This window comes from Typopeltis vanoorti, chromosome 10 (genome assembly GCF_054136105.1).
Source record: "Typopeltis vanoorti isolate ZY-2024b chromosome 10, IOZ_Tvanoo_1.0, whole genome shotgun sequence".
Classification (NCBI taxonomy): domain Eukaryota; kingdom Metazoa; phylum Arthropoda; class Arachnida; order Uropygi; family Thelyphonidae; genus Typopeltis; species Typopeltis vanoorti.
Window position 1 is genome coordinate 102566291 of NC_143558.1, and position 15153 is coordinate 102581443.

Below are 15153 nucleotides of genomic sequence, written 5' to 3' on the forward strand. Positions count from 1 at the left end.
TAAAAAATACTGTTTTTTAAAACTAAGCAAGTACTAAAAAACAAACCCGACAAGTTTCATTAGTCGTCAGACTAACATCTTCAGGGGTAAAGATAACTAACAGTTTAAAGCACAAACTATAAGAAATTACGAAAAAAACAAGTTCATTTATTGATATTATGAACATCATAAAAGTTCGTTAAAAAACCGAATACCAGATCTATACAACCGTTAATGTATGTTAGCTGAAAAGAATGCTATTTGATGTCACGTTCTGTGGTTCACTTTTACTCTGTCTGAGGTCTGAACTGGGTAAATTTTTAATAAACGCTGACCAAACGTGATTTAAAATCAAACCTTGATTTTTGTTGCATTGCGTAGGAATTTTAATCATATTTGCTGCCTCTTTGAATTTTCTTGTGAAACAGTTTTTATCAATATAGGACATGTTTGTTCTGTCCCAGAGTACATCATGACCAGTAGAAGCTGTGTGTAATGCCAAGCCAGACTTATTTTCTCTCTTTTTTTGTACGTCCTTTTGATGTTCGCTCATGTGGATTTCTCCTGATCTCCCCGTCTGGCCTATGTAGCAGATGCCACAGGAACAGTGAATATTATAAACTCCTGGTTTTTTCATTGGGTGATGTGGAGGTTTCAGAGGATGAAGAGATATTTTTTGATACTATTTTGATGTTCATAATACCAACAAATGAACTTGTTTTTTTGTAATTTCTTATAGTTTGTGAAGTAAACTGTTAGATCTCTTTACCCCCTGAAGATGTTCGTCTGGCGACCAACAAAACTTGAGTTTGTTTTTTAGTACTTTTTTTAGTTAAAAAAAAAACCAACTGTCTTTTTTAATAAAAGTGTGGTCACAAAACTGGAATAATTCGATTGAATTTCTTAACCACAGAAACCTTTGCGTGATTAACAAATAGCATTGTCTCCAACTAACATGCATTAACGGTTGTATAGATATGTTATTCGATTTTTTAACAAACTTTTTTAATGTTCGTAATACCAACAAATGAACTTGTTTTTCGTAATTTCTTATAGTCTGTGCTTTAAACTGTTAGTTCTCTTTAGCCCTGCAGATGTTAGTCTTACGACTAACGAAACTTATCGGGTTATTTTTAGTAGTTGTTTTGTTTTTTAAAAACAGTTCTCTAATAAACATGTGGTCACAAAACCAGAATATTTCTGTTGAACTTCTTAACCACAGAAACCTACGCATGAAAGGATGTATTTAATTATTTAAAATTTTGATATATAGAATATTAGAAATATTCTCTGTAATTCTACAAAGAATGACTGTTAAATCTCTTCAGAGTTAAAGATAATAACAGCATATAGAACTATAGCTGTTGTACATATATATTTATTTGCAGTAAATATTTTATTTTTTTTTATACTTGAGCTTCATTTTTGTAAGATACAGCATGCAGATTTTTAAGATAATTCACAACCATTTTTTTTGCATAATTTACACTTTGATGTTTTAAAATGAAAAGCATTTTATCCATATCAAGTTAGTTGATCATGGGTGGAAGTTTTATTTCCAGAGAGTTGAAATAAAACTTTTGGATACGAAATCCTTAATTTAAACACTAAGCATTCCCTTTTAAAGAATTGGCAAAACATTAGCAATTTTATTTCTAGTTTTCTGGTTTTCTCTAAAAGTCATAATGTTAATCAGGCATCTTTATTTTCTTCTCTCCTTTTATCTCCTAGGTCAAAAACTTTATTTTTCTTTCTATATGAAATACTATTCATTTTCTCATAGTAATTAAAAACTCAGTTCACCATTTATATAAAGTTGATCAATATCCCCTTCTGCCTAACTATTGTCTCATTGTTGAAACATAACAATTGATAACTTTTAAACCATTTTCTTTCTATATGAAAGATTTTATAAATATCCACTTTTGAGTTCCAAAATTACGAATTTTTCTCACAGCAGTATTATAGTGTTCTTTTCATTTACTGCATGCTTTACTACATGTCACACTTCCAGTTTTTATTTCAGGCATGAAACGAGAAAAATGAGCTGCCACCTAGTTTTAATTTGTGATGTGGAAACAACACTACAGAGGGTCCAAAGACGAATAAACAAAGTGAGAAATATCAGGATTCTGGAGTGTTGGTTATGAAGAGCATTTGAGAGAATGTGGATTACAGAGGTTGGTGGATAGGAGGAAAAGAGGAGATATGATAAAGACCTTCAAGTTAGTTAAGGGATTCTATCAGATTAATACAGAAGAAATGATAAAAAGAGTGGATGTTAAGATGGGAAGAACGAGGTGCCATCCCTGGAAGTTGTATAGGGATGTGGTGAAGAAGGGAGTGAGGAGTAGATTTGTTACAGGGAGAGTTGTTAGTGAGTAGAATGCATTGCCTGAGTGTGTTGTGAATGCAGGTAGCATTCTTAACTTCAAGAACTTCAAGGCTCATTACAATAGACATGTTGCTGATTGAGTGGGTCCCCCCATGATGAATCTGTTGACTCCATAGAGATTACCAAATAATAATAATAACTAATAATTACATGTTATAATTATGGCACTTTAATTGAAAACAGTAAATCTTGCACACTTCAAGTGTGTGAGAAAACATGTTTTTCAGTACAAAACAAGTAAGTTATGCATATTAAGAATACATTTAAATTAAATTAGTTATTTCCAATAAATAAATTTTTAATTAAATCAATGCATTTATTTAGTTCAATATTAACCTTACACATATGTACAATATGCACAACATATGTAATAGACAATTATTTGGGGAAAAAAGTACTTTTCTCTTAATATAATTTCTTTAACAAAATATATCAATAATTAAAATGAAATTAAAATTGCACAGTAATTAAATATTGTAATACCACTATACATCTTATTCTTCCAAAACTTTCACCCCTTAAGTAGGTGTGCAATTATAATATAGTATTGTCCTTATCTTATTTTCACAGCTCACAGCATGAATTAGCTTAGTGTAATTAAATGCTTCAAAATTTTACATGCAAAATTATAAAAAATTTTAGCAGAACAGTGGCAGCCAAAATGTCTGTTGGGCGAGCTGAATTTGCATGATTTTGTGCGGTGTAAAATTTGTGAGATGTATTTGTCATGAAAGTTAAAAGATTTGTGGAAGGAGAGCAAAACTGAGAGAGTGTGTAATAAGTGATTTGAAAGTGGAATGCAGAGAGATCAAGTTACATGATAATAGAGTAGAGAGCATTGATGCAAGGCCAGAAAATCTAAATATCAGTGATAATACTGAAAAGTGCAGTGGTGGAAGTTCAGGAGAACATAGAAGACCTGAATAAAAAAAAAAAAAAAAAAATTGTGTGCTTTGTCCCTGTAATCCTTTACAGGGACAAAGCATGGGATTGAAATGTCTCAGAAACAGCAAGAGATCAGTTGAACTGAAGACAAAAAAACAAGTTGTTCGAGGCCAAAAAGAAAATTGTAAGAATCATTGACGGAGTGAGCATAAGCAAATGTTATTTATGGCAATTCTATGATAAGGGAAGTTCTTCATGAAAGCATTATAAAATCTTGATTTCCTGGTGCAAAAATTAATAATATTAGTAATGCTGCCAGTTGAAAGAATCTATTGTTTTGGCTGGAACCAATGACCTAAGAAGTGACAAGTATTGTCTGAGGGAGGATGCAAAAAAAGTGAAAAAGAAGAGTTGAGAGGGTGAGGTTTATGAGTACTGCCATGCTATGATATAGAGGCAAACTGAGAAGGATAGTAATGATAGCTAATGAATCAATATGCTGGTTGTGCAGAAGGAATGATGTAGAGTTTGTGGACTTATGGCCTGAGTTTGGATGGATGGAAAGATTTGTACAATGGACTGCACTTAAATGGATTCGGAGTTCAGTTCTGGAGAGAGCTTTGTTCACTGAGAGTGTGGAAGTGCTGAGACAGGAAAACTAAAACAGTTATGGTGAATGCAGATGAGTGTGTGTGTGAGAAGGCACCTGTGAAGCGAATGAGTGTATAATTGAATAAAAAATGCAGTCTAGTCTGTTAGGCAATAATATCAAATTGTATAGTCAATACAGGATGTAAAGGTGGGGCCTAAGGGGTGCTACAGTTCCTATATACTACTGCTAGAAGTATCAGGAATAAGAGGGAAGAGTTTTTGGCATTGGTAAGTACAACCGCATCAAATATTATTAGACATTATTGAGACTTGGCTAACAGTAGATGACATAGTTGCAGGGATAGAATGTGATAATGTGATGGACTCAGTATTTTCAGAAGAATAGAGTAGACAGGACAGAGGTGGGATACTGCTGATGATGGCAGATGAATTGCAGCCAATAAGTCAGTCGTGCAGGTGGCAGTTCTTTTTAGTCACTCTGATGTAAGATTGAGGCCAATAGGACAAAATATAAAATTGGTTGCTGCTGTAGGACAGGGGTGCCAGGGATGATGTGGAAGACATGCATCAACAAATTAGTACAATGAGTAAGTCGACTAATTATTATGGGGGGCTTCACCTTTGGAGAAATACATTGGGAGGAGGAAAGATCACAAGGAAAATTGAATTTATGCACTTACTTAAAGATAATTACTGGTAGCAGAATGTGATGGAGGAGGACTCAGGGTATGAGAATGTTGGATCTTGTTATAAGATCACAAGACCTGCCCGTAACTAAGGTCTCTACATTTCCTCCAACTGGGGAAAGTGATCATGTGGTCTTGACTTGGAAGGTAGTAAAAAAATGTGGAAATTCCAGTTAAGAAAGAGTATTTCTGGAACAATGAGGAGGTGATTATGATACACTTAGGAGGCAGCTTGAAGCATTACCATGGCATAAAGATCTGCAAGGGAGGGATGTTCACAGTGTATGGGGGATAGTCAAGGAATATCTGGAGGAAGCTATATGACCCTGTATACCCAATGTCAGGAGGCTAAATTGGGTAGGAGTTAGACAGATGAGTAATATCATTAAGCGTGAGTTGCAGAAAAAGAAAATGAGGATATATGAAGATGAAAGTGATCAGCTAACTCATAATCAGTACAACATCACATAAGAAACATGACCAGCATGGTAAGGAAGACAAAATCAGATTTTGAGAAGAAAATTAGCCAAACATGCAAAAGGAAATCCCAAAGTATTTTTATGTGGAAAATAGGAGGAAGGATGCTATGAAAGGATTACTTGACTGAGTGATCATTTTGCAAGAGTATATCATCCTAATGAAGATATTGTTATAACAGAGGTGACAGGGTCTGATGTGAGAACAGAGGTTAATGAATTGGAGGTACTTAGGATATTGCAGAATCCGAATGCAAATACAGCCATGGGATTGGATGAGATATCAGCTTGCATTTTAAGAAAATGTACAGGGTAACTGCTGTTGCCTTTGACTAGGTTGTTTAATTTAAGTCTCAGCTATGGTCAAGTTCCAAGGGAGTGTAAAGAGGACAAAATAATTCCCTTGTATAAGGGAGGTTCTAAGACTGCGGTACAAATTATAGACCAATCGGTATCTCAGTAGTAGTAGTGGTAATAGTACTGGAAAAAATTGGTCAAAAAAAAGGTGGATAAGAATGATATCATATGAGGAGTAGCATGACTTTATGAAGAGGTAGGTCATGTCTTAATAATCTACTAACTTTTTATAATAAGGTGACAGCTGAGTTGGATAAAGGGAATGGCTAGATGATGATAATGCTAGATTTTGCAAAGGCATTTTATAGGATATCATATGCAAATGGCAACAAATGGGGATGGATGTGAAACTGGCGATATGGATGAAAGGGTGGCTAATGGCCGATACCCCAAAGTATATGGAGGAACAGAATCTTGAAGGTAGGTGACTAGTGGTGTGCCACAGGGTTCTGTGCTTGGACCACTGCTATTTAATATGTGCATAAATGATATAGGAAATAACTTGAAGGGAAGTATTCAGTTGTTTGCTGATGATTCTGGTTAGGATAGTAATAGTTAATCAAGGTGGTGTAAAGAGCTTGCAGGATGATTTGAATAGGCTGACAGTATGGGAAAAACATACTGGATGTCAATTTAATTTGAAAAAGTATAAAATTATGTATTTTGGGATACAGAGAGTACAAGCTGTGTACAATATTGAGGACACTGTAGTCCAGGAAATTGATGAAGCCGAGTAGTGATTTGGGGATTGTAGTAGATAAGGAGTTGAAGTTATACATATTGCTGAAGTAGTCAGGGTAGCTCACAGGATTACTTGATTATTGAAGAACACACTAACAAGCAGAGATAAGGGAGTTATCATTCCTGTTTATAAAGTCTTAATACTACCACTTTTGGATTAGGGTTTCCTGGGGTTGAGGAAATGATGGAAAAGATCCAGAGGTGAGTGGTCTGTGGAGTGCTCCCGATGAGGATAGATTGAGGATTTGCAGATTGAGAAAGTTGGTTGATAGGCAGAAAAGGGGAAATATGATAGAAACAGTTAAGTTACTTAAAGGATTTTATAAGTTTGATGCAGGGAAAAGTTTCAGCACTTGGCTAGAGAGAGAGCAGAACAAGAGATCATCTCTGGAAGTTGGCTAAGGGTCTGGTTAGTAAGGATGTGAAGACCAGATTTTGCACTTGTAGAGTGCTGAATGATTGCATTTGGTTGCCTGAGTCAGTTGTAAATGATTTGTCTGTTAATGATCAAGGAGAGGTACCAAAGATATTCCATGAGACTTCATGGAGGTGCACATGTAATAATAACAGTAATAATATATTCATTGGTCATTTAGGTTGAAATATCATGAGTAAAATTTCTTCATTTTCAGGTAGCCTGAGTTTTTTTACAGGATGAACTTAAGATTTCAAGAGTGGAGACAGAAGTGAGATTGAAAATTTTATGTGAAGGAATGCTGCTGACTTTTTTTAGGGTCTTTTAAATGTGACAATTGCAGAGATATTGGTTAAAGCATGTTGCTGCTGCCATACAAAGCAGTTGGGATGCTGTATGTTATTAAAGATTCATTTCTTAATTCACATTTAAATTTCTTTCCTCCTGACTTGAGTGGTGTCACTAAAAAGATGAATATCGGTAGGACATTACTTGCAAGTGAATTTCTGATATATTTGCTGATTTTTACTGTTTTTTAATGCTGAAAGTAACCACCAATGTTATCTAAAGCAGAATATGTCAAGGAAGACTAAACTGCAAGTAAATTTGCACATACACATGCTGGCCACTGAATTAGAAATTTTTATTTAATACATGTTGGACCTCCTTTTGCTTGAATTAACAGCACATATGCAGTTTGGCATAGATTCCACAAAGTGTTGGACTGCATCTGTCTACAACCAGGCATTTGTCATACAGTCATTTAACTGCTTCAGATTTGATGGATGAGTACTTTGCTGCCAGATCAGTTTTTCAAACATGTCCATACATTCTCAACTGGATTGAGATCTGGGCTTTGTAGTGACCAGGGAAGATGGTGGTCGCTGTGATGCTCGCTGAACCACTGCTGATCAATTCTTGTGCAATGGAGAGTAGCATTGTCGTCCATAAATGCTACCTGCTGGATAAAAAGTCAGCATTGCAGGATGAACTTTATCAGCAACAATGTTCAGATATTTCTAGGAGGACACTCAACCGTCCAGCAATATCAGGGGACCTGTTCCGTACTAACAGAACGTAACCCACACTATGACACCAACTCCAGAACCTTAAGTTGTGTTTACATGGCAAGCTGGGTTCATTGCTTCATGAGCTTCTGCCTACTGTCAGTAGAGAACAAGGTGTGTTGTGACAAGTTGGTTCACCCAGTGTCCACTCAGTGTTCCTGACAGCACGTAGATAAACTTTCTGGTTCTTCTTTGGTTTCCCTATAAGCATGTGACTGCCAATACCAAGCCCCTTGTGCAGAGCTCAGTGAGATATTGTTCAGAAACAGCCTTCATTAAATGCCTCAGTCAATTGCTGCATACAAGAAGTTCTGTGTGTCCACCTTGTTTAACAATCTTGTTCCTGAGAGACTGACTGTCTTAGGACCACAGTTACATCTCTTAGACAAGCAACATGGGTTATTTGTCCACTGATTAAACATCCAGGATATCTTGCCTTTGGAGAAAGCAGCACATCTCTGCTGTTTTCAAAATCATGGCTCTAGCCAGATGGATGCCCACAGTAAATGCTTTATTGAACTCCGAAAGATCCTTTGTTTTTTCCTATTGGGATCAACACTTAATGGTTTCTGACCAGCTGCATTCTTAAGTAGTTTTGTAGAACATGTAGTGATGTGTATGACCAAGTAGTTTACATATACATTGTGTAACTTCTAATTTTGTAGGAAATGACAATGTAAACTAGATTATTAATTATAAAAACTTTAATAACTACCTATATTTTGACAATGTTACATTGCCATGTTCAGGGATTACAAAACAATGATATATGCATGCAATGAGGCTGAAGAAAGGCAACAGAAGTCAGTCCTAGAGTCCTAAACGGTGCCCCCAGTGGGCTAAATTGGGTTGTCTTGGCCGTTGGGCTGATGATCTTAGAGTGTATGCTTCCCAAATTTGGGGCAGTCTAATACACTCAAATTTGTTGGGGTTTGGAAAGTTTTTTTAGAGTTGAGGCAGATTCAAGGAATAGTCATACTTGTACTTGCTGCAGTGTAATGAAGTGGCCTTTTTCCAGCATATCCTGCTGTGGGTGTCCAAAACATGGCCAGCAAATCCTAGGTGGCTGCATTGGTGGAACTGGATGTAGTCCTTGTGTTCGGATATCCTGATATTGGCTGGCCTACCTGTTTGGCCATAGTAGGACAGTTTGCAATTGCAAAGGACCTGGTTGGTCTAGGGCAGTGGTCACCAAAGGGGTCGATATGACATTGTTAGGGGTCAACAGAAAAATATAAGACATCATTGTATGGGTAATATTTAATTCGGTTAATTTGGATTACCTCCATGACGAAAGACATGGAGATAATGACAACACAATTAAGAGTGAATTGTGGGATCAGTACCTCCATCTTACAGGTCCATGAATAGGACCTGTAAGATGGAGTAAGGTCATGAAAATAGTTACTGAGGCCAATCAAGTAGGCCAAAATGACGTATTTACCAATAAATGGATGTTGGTGGTTCCTGCTGGGCGCCTCAGTGGGAGCGAGATTGCAACATGTGCGTGTTTCTTATTTACTGATACAAGTGTTCGATCCCAGTCTCATTTTTGCGCATCGACATACAAGTGAGTGTTAATGTTAATGTTCTAAAATTCATCAACATACATATTATAATTCAATCGTTATTCATTCACGAACTAAACTTCTCTATGTTGAAGAGTTGAGCAGCGCTGGTAGTAATACCAGTGATATTACTAGTAATAGTAGTAGTAATAATAATATATACTATTATACATACAATAAACACTGTAACTATAAAATAAACAATCTAAAAACTCACGTAAGCGTCTTTTTTTGCTTGTCCTATTATAATTACGTAATAGTAAAATATAGGGGGTCGATAAAAAGTCGAGAAATGCTTGAAGGGGTCGACGGGCAAATGACTTTGGCGACCCCTGGTCTAGGGGAAGTAGCTGGTCTTTGGTGAAGCAGATAAGAAATGCCAATGTCTTATGTGGTTTGTAACTGGTTGTGCAATCATATTTCCTTAGGATTTTTGTTAATATTTCAGATGGAAAATTTCAATACCCTGGATATATGGAATGGTGATAGATTTAGAGTAATCTCTGCTTCAAAGGGGGAAGGGGATTGTGGTTACACTCCACCAAAGACCAGCCACTTTTCCTAGACCAATCTGGAGTATACCGGGTCCTTTGCAGTTGCAAACTGTCCTACTATGACCAAATAGACCGGACAGCCAATACCAGGATATCCGAACACAAGGACTCCATCCGATTCCACCAATACAGCCACTCACTTGCTGACCATGCTTTGTACACTACAGCAGGATACATTGGAAGAAGGCTACTTTATTTCACTGCAGCAAGTACAGGTATGACTATTTCTTGAATCTGCCTCAACTCTGAAAAAAACTTTCCAAACCTCAACAAATTTGGGTGTCCCAAATGCAGAAAGCATACATTCTAAGATCATCAGCCCAACTGCCAAGACAACCCAATTTGTCCCGCTCAGGGACACCGTTTAGGTCTCTAGGACCAACTTCAGTTGCCTTTCTTCAGCCTCATTTGCTTAGTGTTGTGAGTGCCTGCATGCACTTATTATTGTTTTGTGATCCCTGAACATGGCAATGTAACGTTGCCAAAATATAGGTAGTTATTAATTAAAGTTTTTTATAATTAATAATCTAGTTTACATTGTCATTTCTTAAAAAAATTACAAGCTATGTGTAAGTGACATTTACATACTTCTGCATAAAGTTTTATAATTCAGTGGCTGGTATGTGTACCTATTCCATGTCAGTAGGTAATTTGATTCCTGAAAAACCAGAAAGATAAGTCAGTTTTAAGTTCATATTCAGCATATCAAAATTAATCAGACTTCCTTATTTATTTTTTTTTTTTTTTTCACTTCGAGGCAAAACAAAAGTTTTTAATTTGCAGTTCATTATAATCAAGAGATATCAGTTTTAATCATTCTGTTGGTAAGGCTTATGTGTTTGCTATTCATAACTGCTTTTTAAGGAAATTGTGGTGTACTGAATATTAATTACAGTAACTTTAATTAATACTTTGACAAATGTTAAATAAATTAATAATTACTTTAATAAACTTAATTTAATATTTTGGCAAAGTCAAATTACCATCTTCAGAGAACATGGTGCAACATGATATGTATATGCGGACACTAGCACCAGGTAAATGAGGCTGAAGCATGGCAATCAAATTGAGCCTAAATTCCTAAGTGCCTCCTAGAGGGCTAAAATGGATGGTCTTGGCTGTTGGACTGAAGATGAGGGCTTCCCAAATTTGGGGCAGTTTCATTCCCCAATCGAGGTGTGTGAAGTTTCTTAAGGTTGAGGCAGATTCTTGGAATAACCTCAAATTTGCAATGCAGTGTAGTAGAGTGCCTTCTTTCAACATATCATGTGGTAGTTGTTCAAAACATGGTCAGCAAGTCTTGAGTAACTAGTGGTGAAGAAAGATGTAGTTCTTAGTTTTGGCGATTCTGATGTTTGTTGTCCTGCCTGTTTTACCATAGTAGGACAGTTTATAACTGCAAGGAACCTGGTAAACAGTTGGCAGGTCTAGGGAATATGGCTTGTCTTTGGTAGAGTGGATAAGGGATGTCAGTTTCTCAGTTTCTTATCTGGTCTGTAAATGGTTGTAAAGTTGTATTTCTTTAGGCTGTCCCAGATATATGGAAGAAGGACTCCAGAAATCCACTCACTCACTTGCCAGAGGTGAGTTATCAGAGACAAGTAACAAGGAAATTTTTGCATCTTTCTAAATTCATTCAAACTACATTATTTTTTTGCATAATTTACACTTTTTTTTTTTTTTTTTTTTTTTTTCATTTCAAAATACCATCTCATTCACTGTCAAGTTGTTTGACCACAGGTGGCTGCCATTGAATTTATTAAAGTATTATTATTTCCAAAGAGTTGGAAATAAAACTTCTGGATCTGAAATCCTTAATTTGAACACTACTGCATTCCCTTTCAACAAACTGCAAAACCACTTGTAATTTTAGTTGCTGGTTTCAGTCCTTTTATCTCTTTTAAAGTTCAGAACTTTATTTTTCTTTCTATATGAAAGCCTTAATTTTTTCAAGGCAATTAAAAACTCATCCTGCCCCTTCCCCCAACAGTTGTTCTGTTGCTATTGTCATAACATTACAATTAATAACTTTGAAAGTTTTTCTTTCTATGTGAAATACTATAAATATTCATTTTTGAGTTCCAAAAATTCCCTCATTCCTTCTACAGCAATATTATTGTTTTCTTTTCACTCCACGCATTCTGAATTATGCAACGCAATTCCAATTTTCGTTTCAGTGATGAAGCGAGAAAAGTGAGTCATCAATACATGTTATAGTTATGCCACTTTACTTGAAAATGATAAATCTTGCACACTTGAAGTATATAAGAAAACGGGTGAGTTTTTCATACCATGAAAAACTTACGTTTTATCAAATCAGTGCTTCATTTATTAATCTTACATATATATACAGTATGTATGACATATGTAATAGACAACCTATTATTTTTTTTAAAAAAATGATTGGACATTTTCTCATAATGCAATTTCATTAACAAAATAAACTGATAATTATAAAGACAAAAATCAAAATTTGACACAATTACTTTAGTACATCTATGCATTCTTCCAACACCTTAAGTAGGCGTGCAGTTGTAATATAGTATTGTTGTAAGCTTATTTTCACAGCTTGCAACATGAATTAGCTTAGTGTAATTATATGCTTCAAAATTTTACATAAATTCTTTTTAATACTGTTACTTAAAAAGTACAATTATCTTGCAAAGACTGGATCATGTGTCTAAGTGCATTTTGAAAAGTGAACCTGGCTCCACATCAAGTGCTACCTACTTTCTTGTTTTTGCAAATTTTATTATTTGTCTTTCCTATTAAATTATTGTTTATGGAAAATTTATATAAATTCACCCTTCATTATGAACAATAAATGAAAAAACAAATCAAGTTGTGATGATCTCTATTGTGGCATGTATTTTAAACCTACATTAAATGAAAACATATTTCTGTATAATTACATGTAACGTATAGTGAGAATTAAATAATGTTTATCATCATAACATTTAGTTTTTTAAAACATTACCTATAACAATATTTACATAAAGCAGACATATGATACCTTGAATGAGGTATCATATGATAACAAATATGATACCTTGGATGAGGGCTAAAGTGTCCTTAAGTGGGACATCAATAAACAGAGAAGAAACATCAAGCTGACCATTATGTCAGTTTGTTGGAATGTGAAGGGTGTGTGTGTGTGTGTGTGTGTGTGAGTGAAGGGTTTATATATATACTGGCTTTAAAGTGGGCTGAGTTTTTTTATGTGTGAAGAAGTGTTGTCAGTATATTGTAAGAGCACTTTGGCTAAACGTTGAACTAATTTGTATGTGGATGAATCAGTGCCACCCACAATGGAGCATAATGGCACATTTTGTATGTCAGTTTTTGGGACCCCATGCAGTTGGGAGGGGGTTAGCTTATTGGTGATCTCCACAGGACTCTGGAATCAAATATGAGAGGCTATTTCTGGAATCGGCCTCAGCCTTTAACTTCCCAAAGCTCAACAAATTTTGGGTACATGAAACTGCTCCAAATCTGAGAAGCACTCATCTTCATATTTTCAGCTTAAAAGCCAAAAACACCCATTTTAGCCTACTGTGGGGTACTATTTGGGATGTAGGCTCAACTTTGGTTGCCATGGTTCATCCTCACCCAGTGGTAGTGCCTGCAGGCTCGTATAACATTGTACTGTGTTCTCTGGTGATGGCAATTTGTCTTTGCTGAAATACTGGAAGTATTAATTAAAGTTATTGCAATTAATATTCAGTATTATTTAAATCATTATTTTAAGTATTCATTTTTTTCTTATTTTTAAATAGAGTTCTCATAACAGAAGCAATGGAAGACTTAAATAGCACTATGCTTTATTATGGGACAGAAGTTAATCCTCTTGCTGACATTCCGTTTAATTTTGAATTACTTGATTTGACTGGAGAATCCTCAGCTAAAGAGCTCAAAGAAAAAATGATGAGTTGGACTTCTCATATGCCAGAACACAAGTGGCCTAACTGGGTGGTAAGATAATTATTGGTTTATTTTTCAATTTTACATGTTTAATAAGCACATTTATATTGTTTTTATGTGTTTGATATGTTTTTGTTAAACAAAATTTGAAAAAGATTGCATGTTTCTGCTTTTAACATAAGTTTGGGCATTTTTTTAATTATTATGATTCAGGCCTCCATGAAGTCACAAGACTCATGAGAGGCTCACTCTAGAAAGCACAGTATCATACCACTTGTTGAACTCATTGAGCATTTGTGCTCTCACCACTCTATTAGACAATTCATTCTACGTTCAGCCACCCTCCATGCAAAGAAACCACTCCCACCCACCCTCTGACTCGCAGCTTCGTTTCGTAACTTCCAGAGATGGGCCCCTTGTCCTCGCTTCATCCCCCTGTTCACCCAAACAAAAGCACTCCCCAGTGTCAACCCTGTAACTACCTCAACAGTTTGTCTCATCATGTCGCCTCCTCTTCTATTTACCAACCTCTGCAGTCCACATTCCCTCATCCTATTTTTATAACTAACATTGTACAGTCCTGATACCATCTTTGTTATCTGCCTCTCCACTCTTTCCATGGTTAATTTATCCACTTCAAATGATGGGGACCAAATTTGGGCACAATAGTCCAGGTCTGATCAGGGCTTTATACAATGAAATGACAACTCTTAGTCCTGCAGGTCATCATCCTTCTCAGTATTGCAGTACTATTCTAGGTTACCTTCACCACTTTTGTGATATGTTCCTTGAATTTCAAGTTTATATCAATCATCAGCCCCCAGATCTCTTGCCTCCCCCACTTCCTCCAGTACAGTTTCTCCAACAGAGTATGCATCCTCCCATTGATGTATTCAGATGGTAACCTTTACATTTAGCTGCATTAAACTGAAAATCCTCATTCATTTGCCCATCTGTCCAGTTTATTCAAATCCTCTTGCAGGGCTACCACATCTGCAAACAACAGAATAACTTCCTGCAATCCATTGACAGTGTCATTCATATAAAGGTTAAAAAATACAGGTCCAGTACTGGTCCCTGTGGGATGCCACTTGTAACCTTCTGCCTCCTTGATACTGCTTCCTCATACATCTGACACCTATCAGATAGCCGATCCCGAATCCAGTTGACTAACCCAACATCTAAACCCATGTACTGCAATTTAAATATCAGTTTATCATGTGGCACCCTATCAAATGCCTTTGTAAAATAAAAAAAATGACAGAGTATGCCTTTCCCTCCTCAACTACTCTTGTCACTTTATTATGAAAGGCAATCATATTACTAAAACAAGAGCAGCCCTTAACAAATCCTTGTTGATTCTCGCAGATAACATTATCCTCATCTTCCTAATGTTGCAAATGATCCCTCAATAATTTCTCCAAGATCTTAACAACTACTGAGGAAATACAACCTGGTCTATAGTTAGACACTTACAGCCTGCCACTACCCTTATGC

General features: G+C 35.9%; 1 protein-coding gene across 1 annotated transcript in view; it reads left to right on the forward strand.

Moving 5' to 3' along the window:
• LOC150102641 (maltase A2-like) overlaps window positions 1-15153 on the forward strand; it is a 146764-nt gene that overhangs the window by 76806 nt on the left and 54805 nt on the right. Inside the window, exon 7 of the mRNA XM_090398623.1 lies at window positions 13512-13707. Within this exon, the coding sequence (XP_090254749.1) occupies window positions 13512-13707 (196 nt within the window). The remainder of the gene's footprint in view (window positions 1-13511; window positions 13708-15153) is intronic.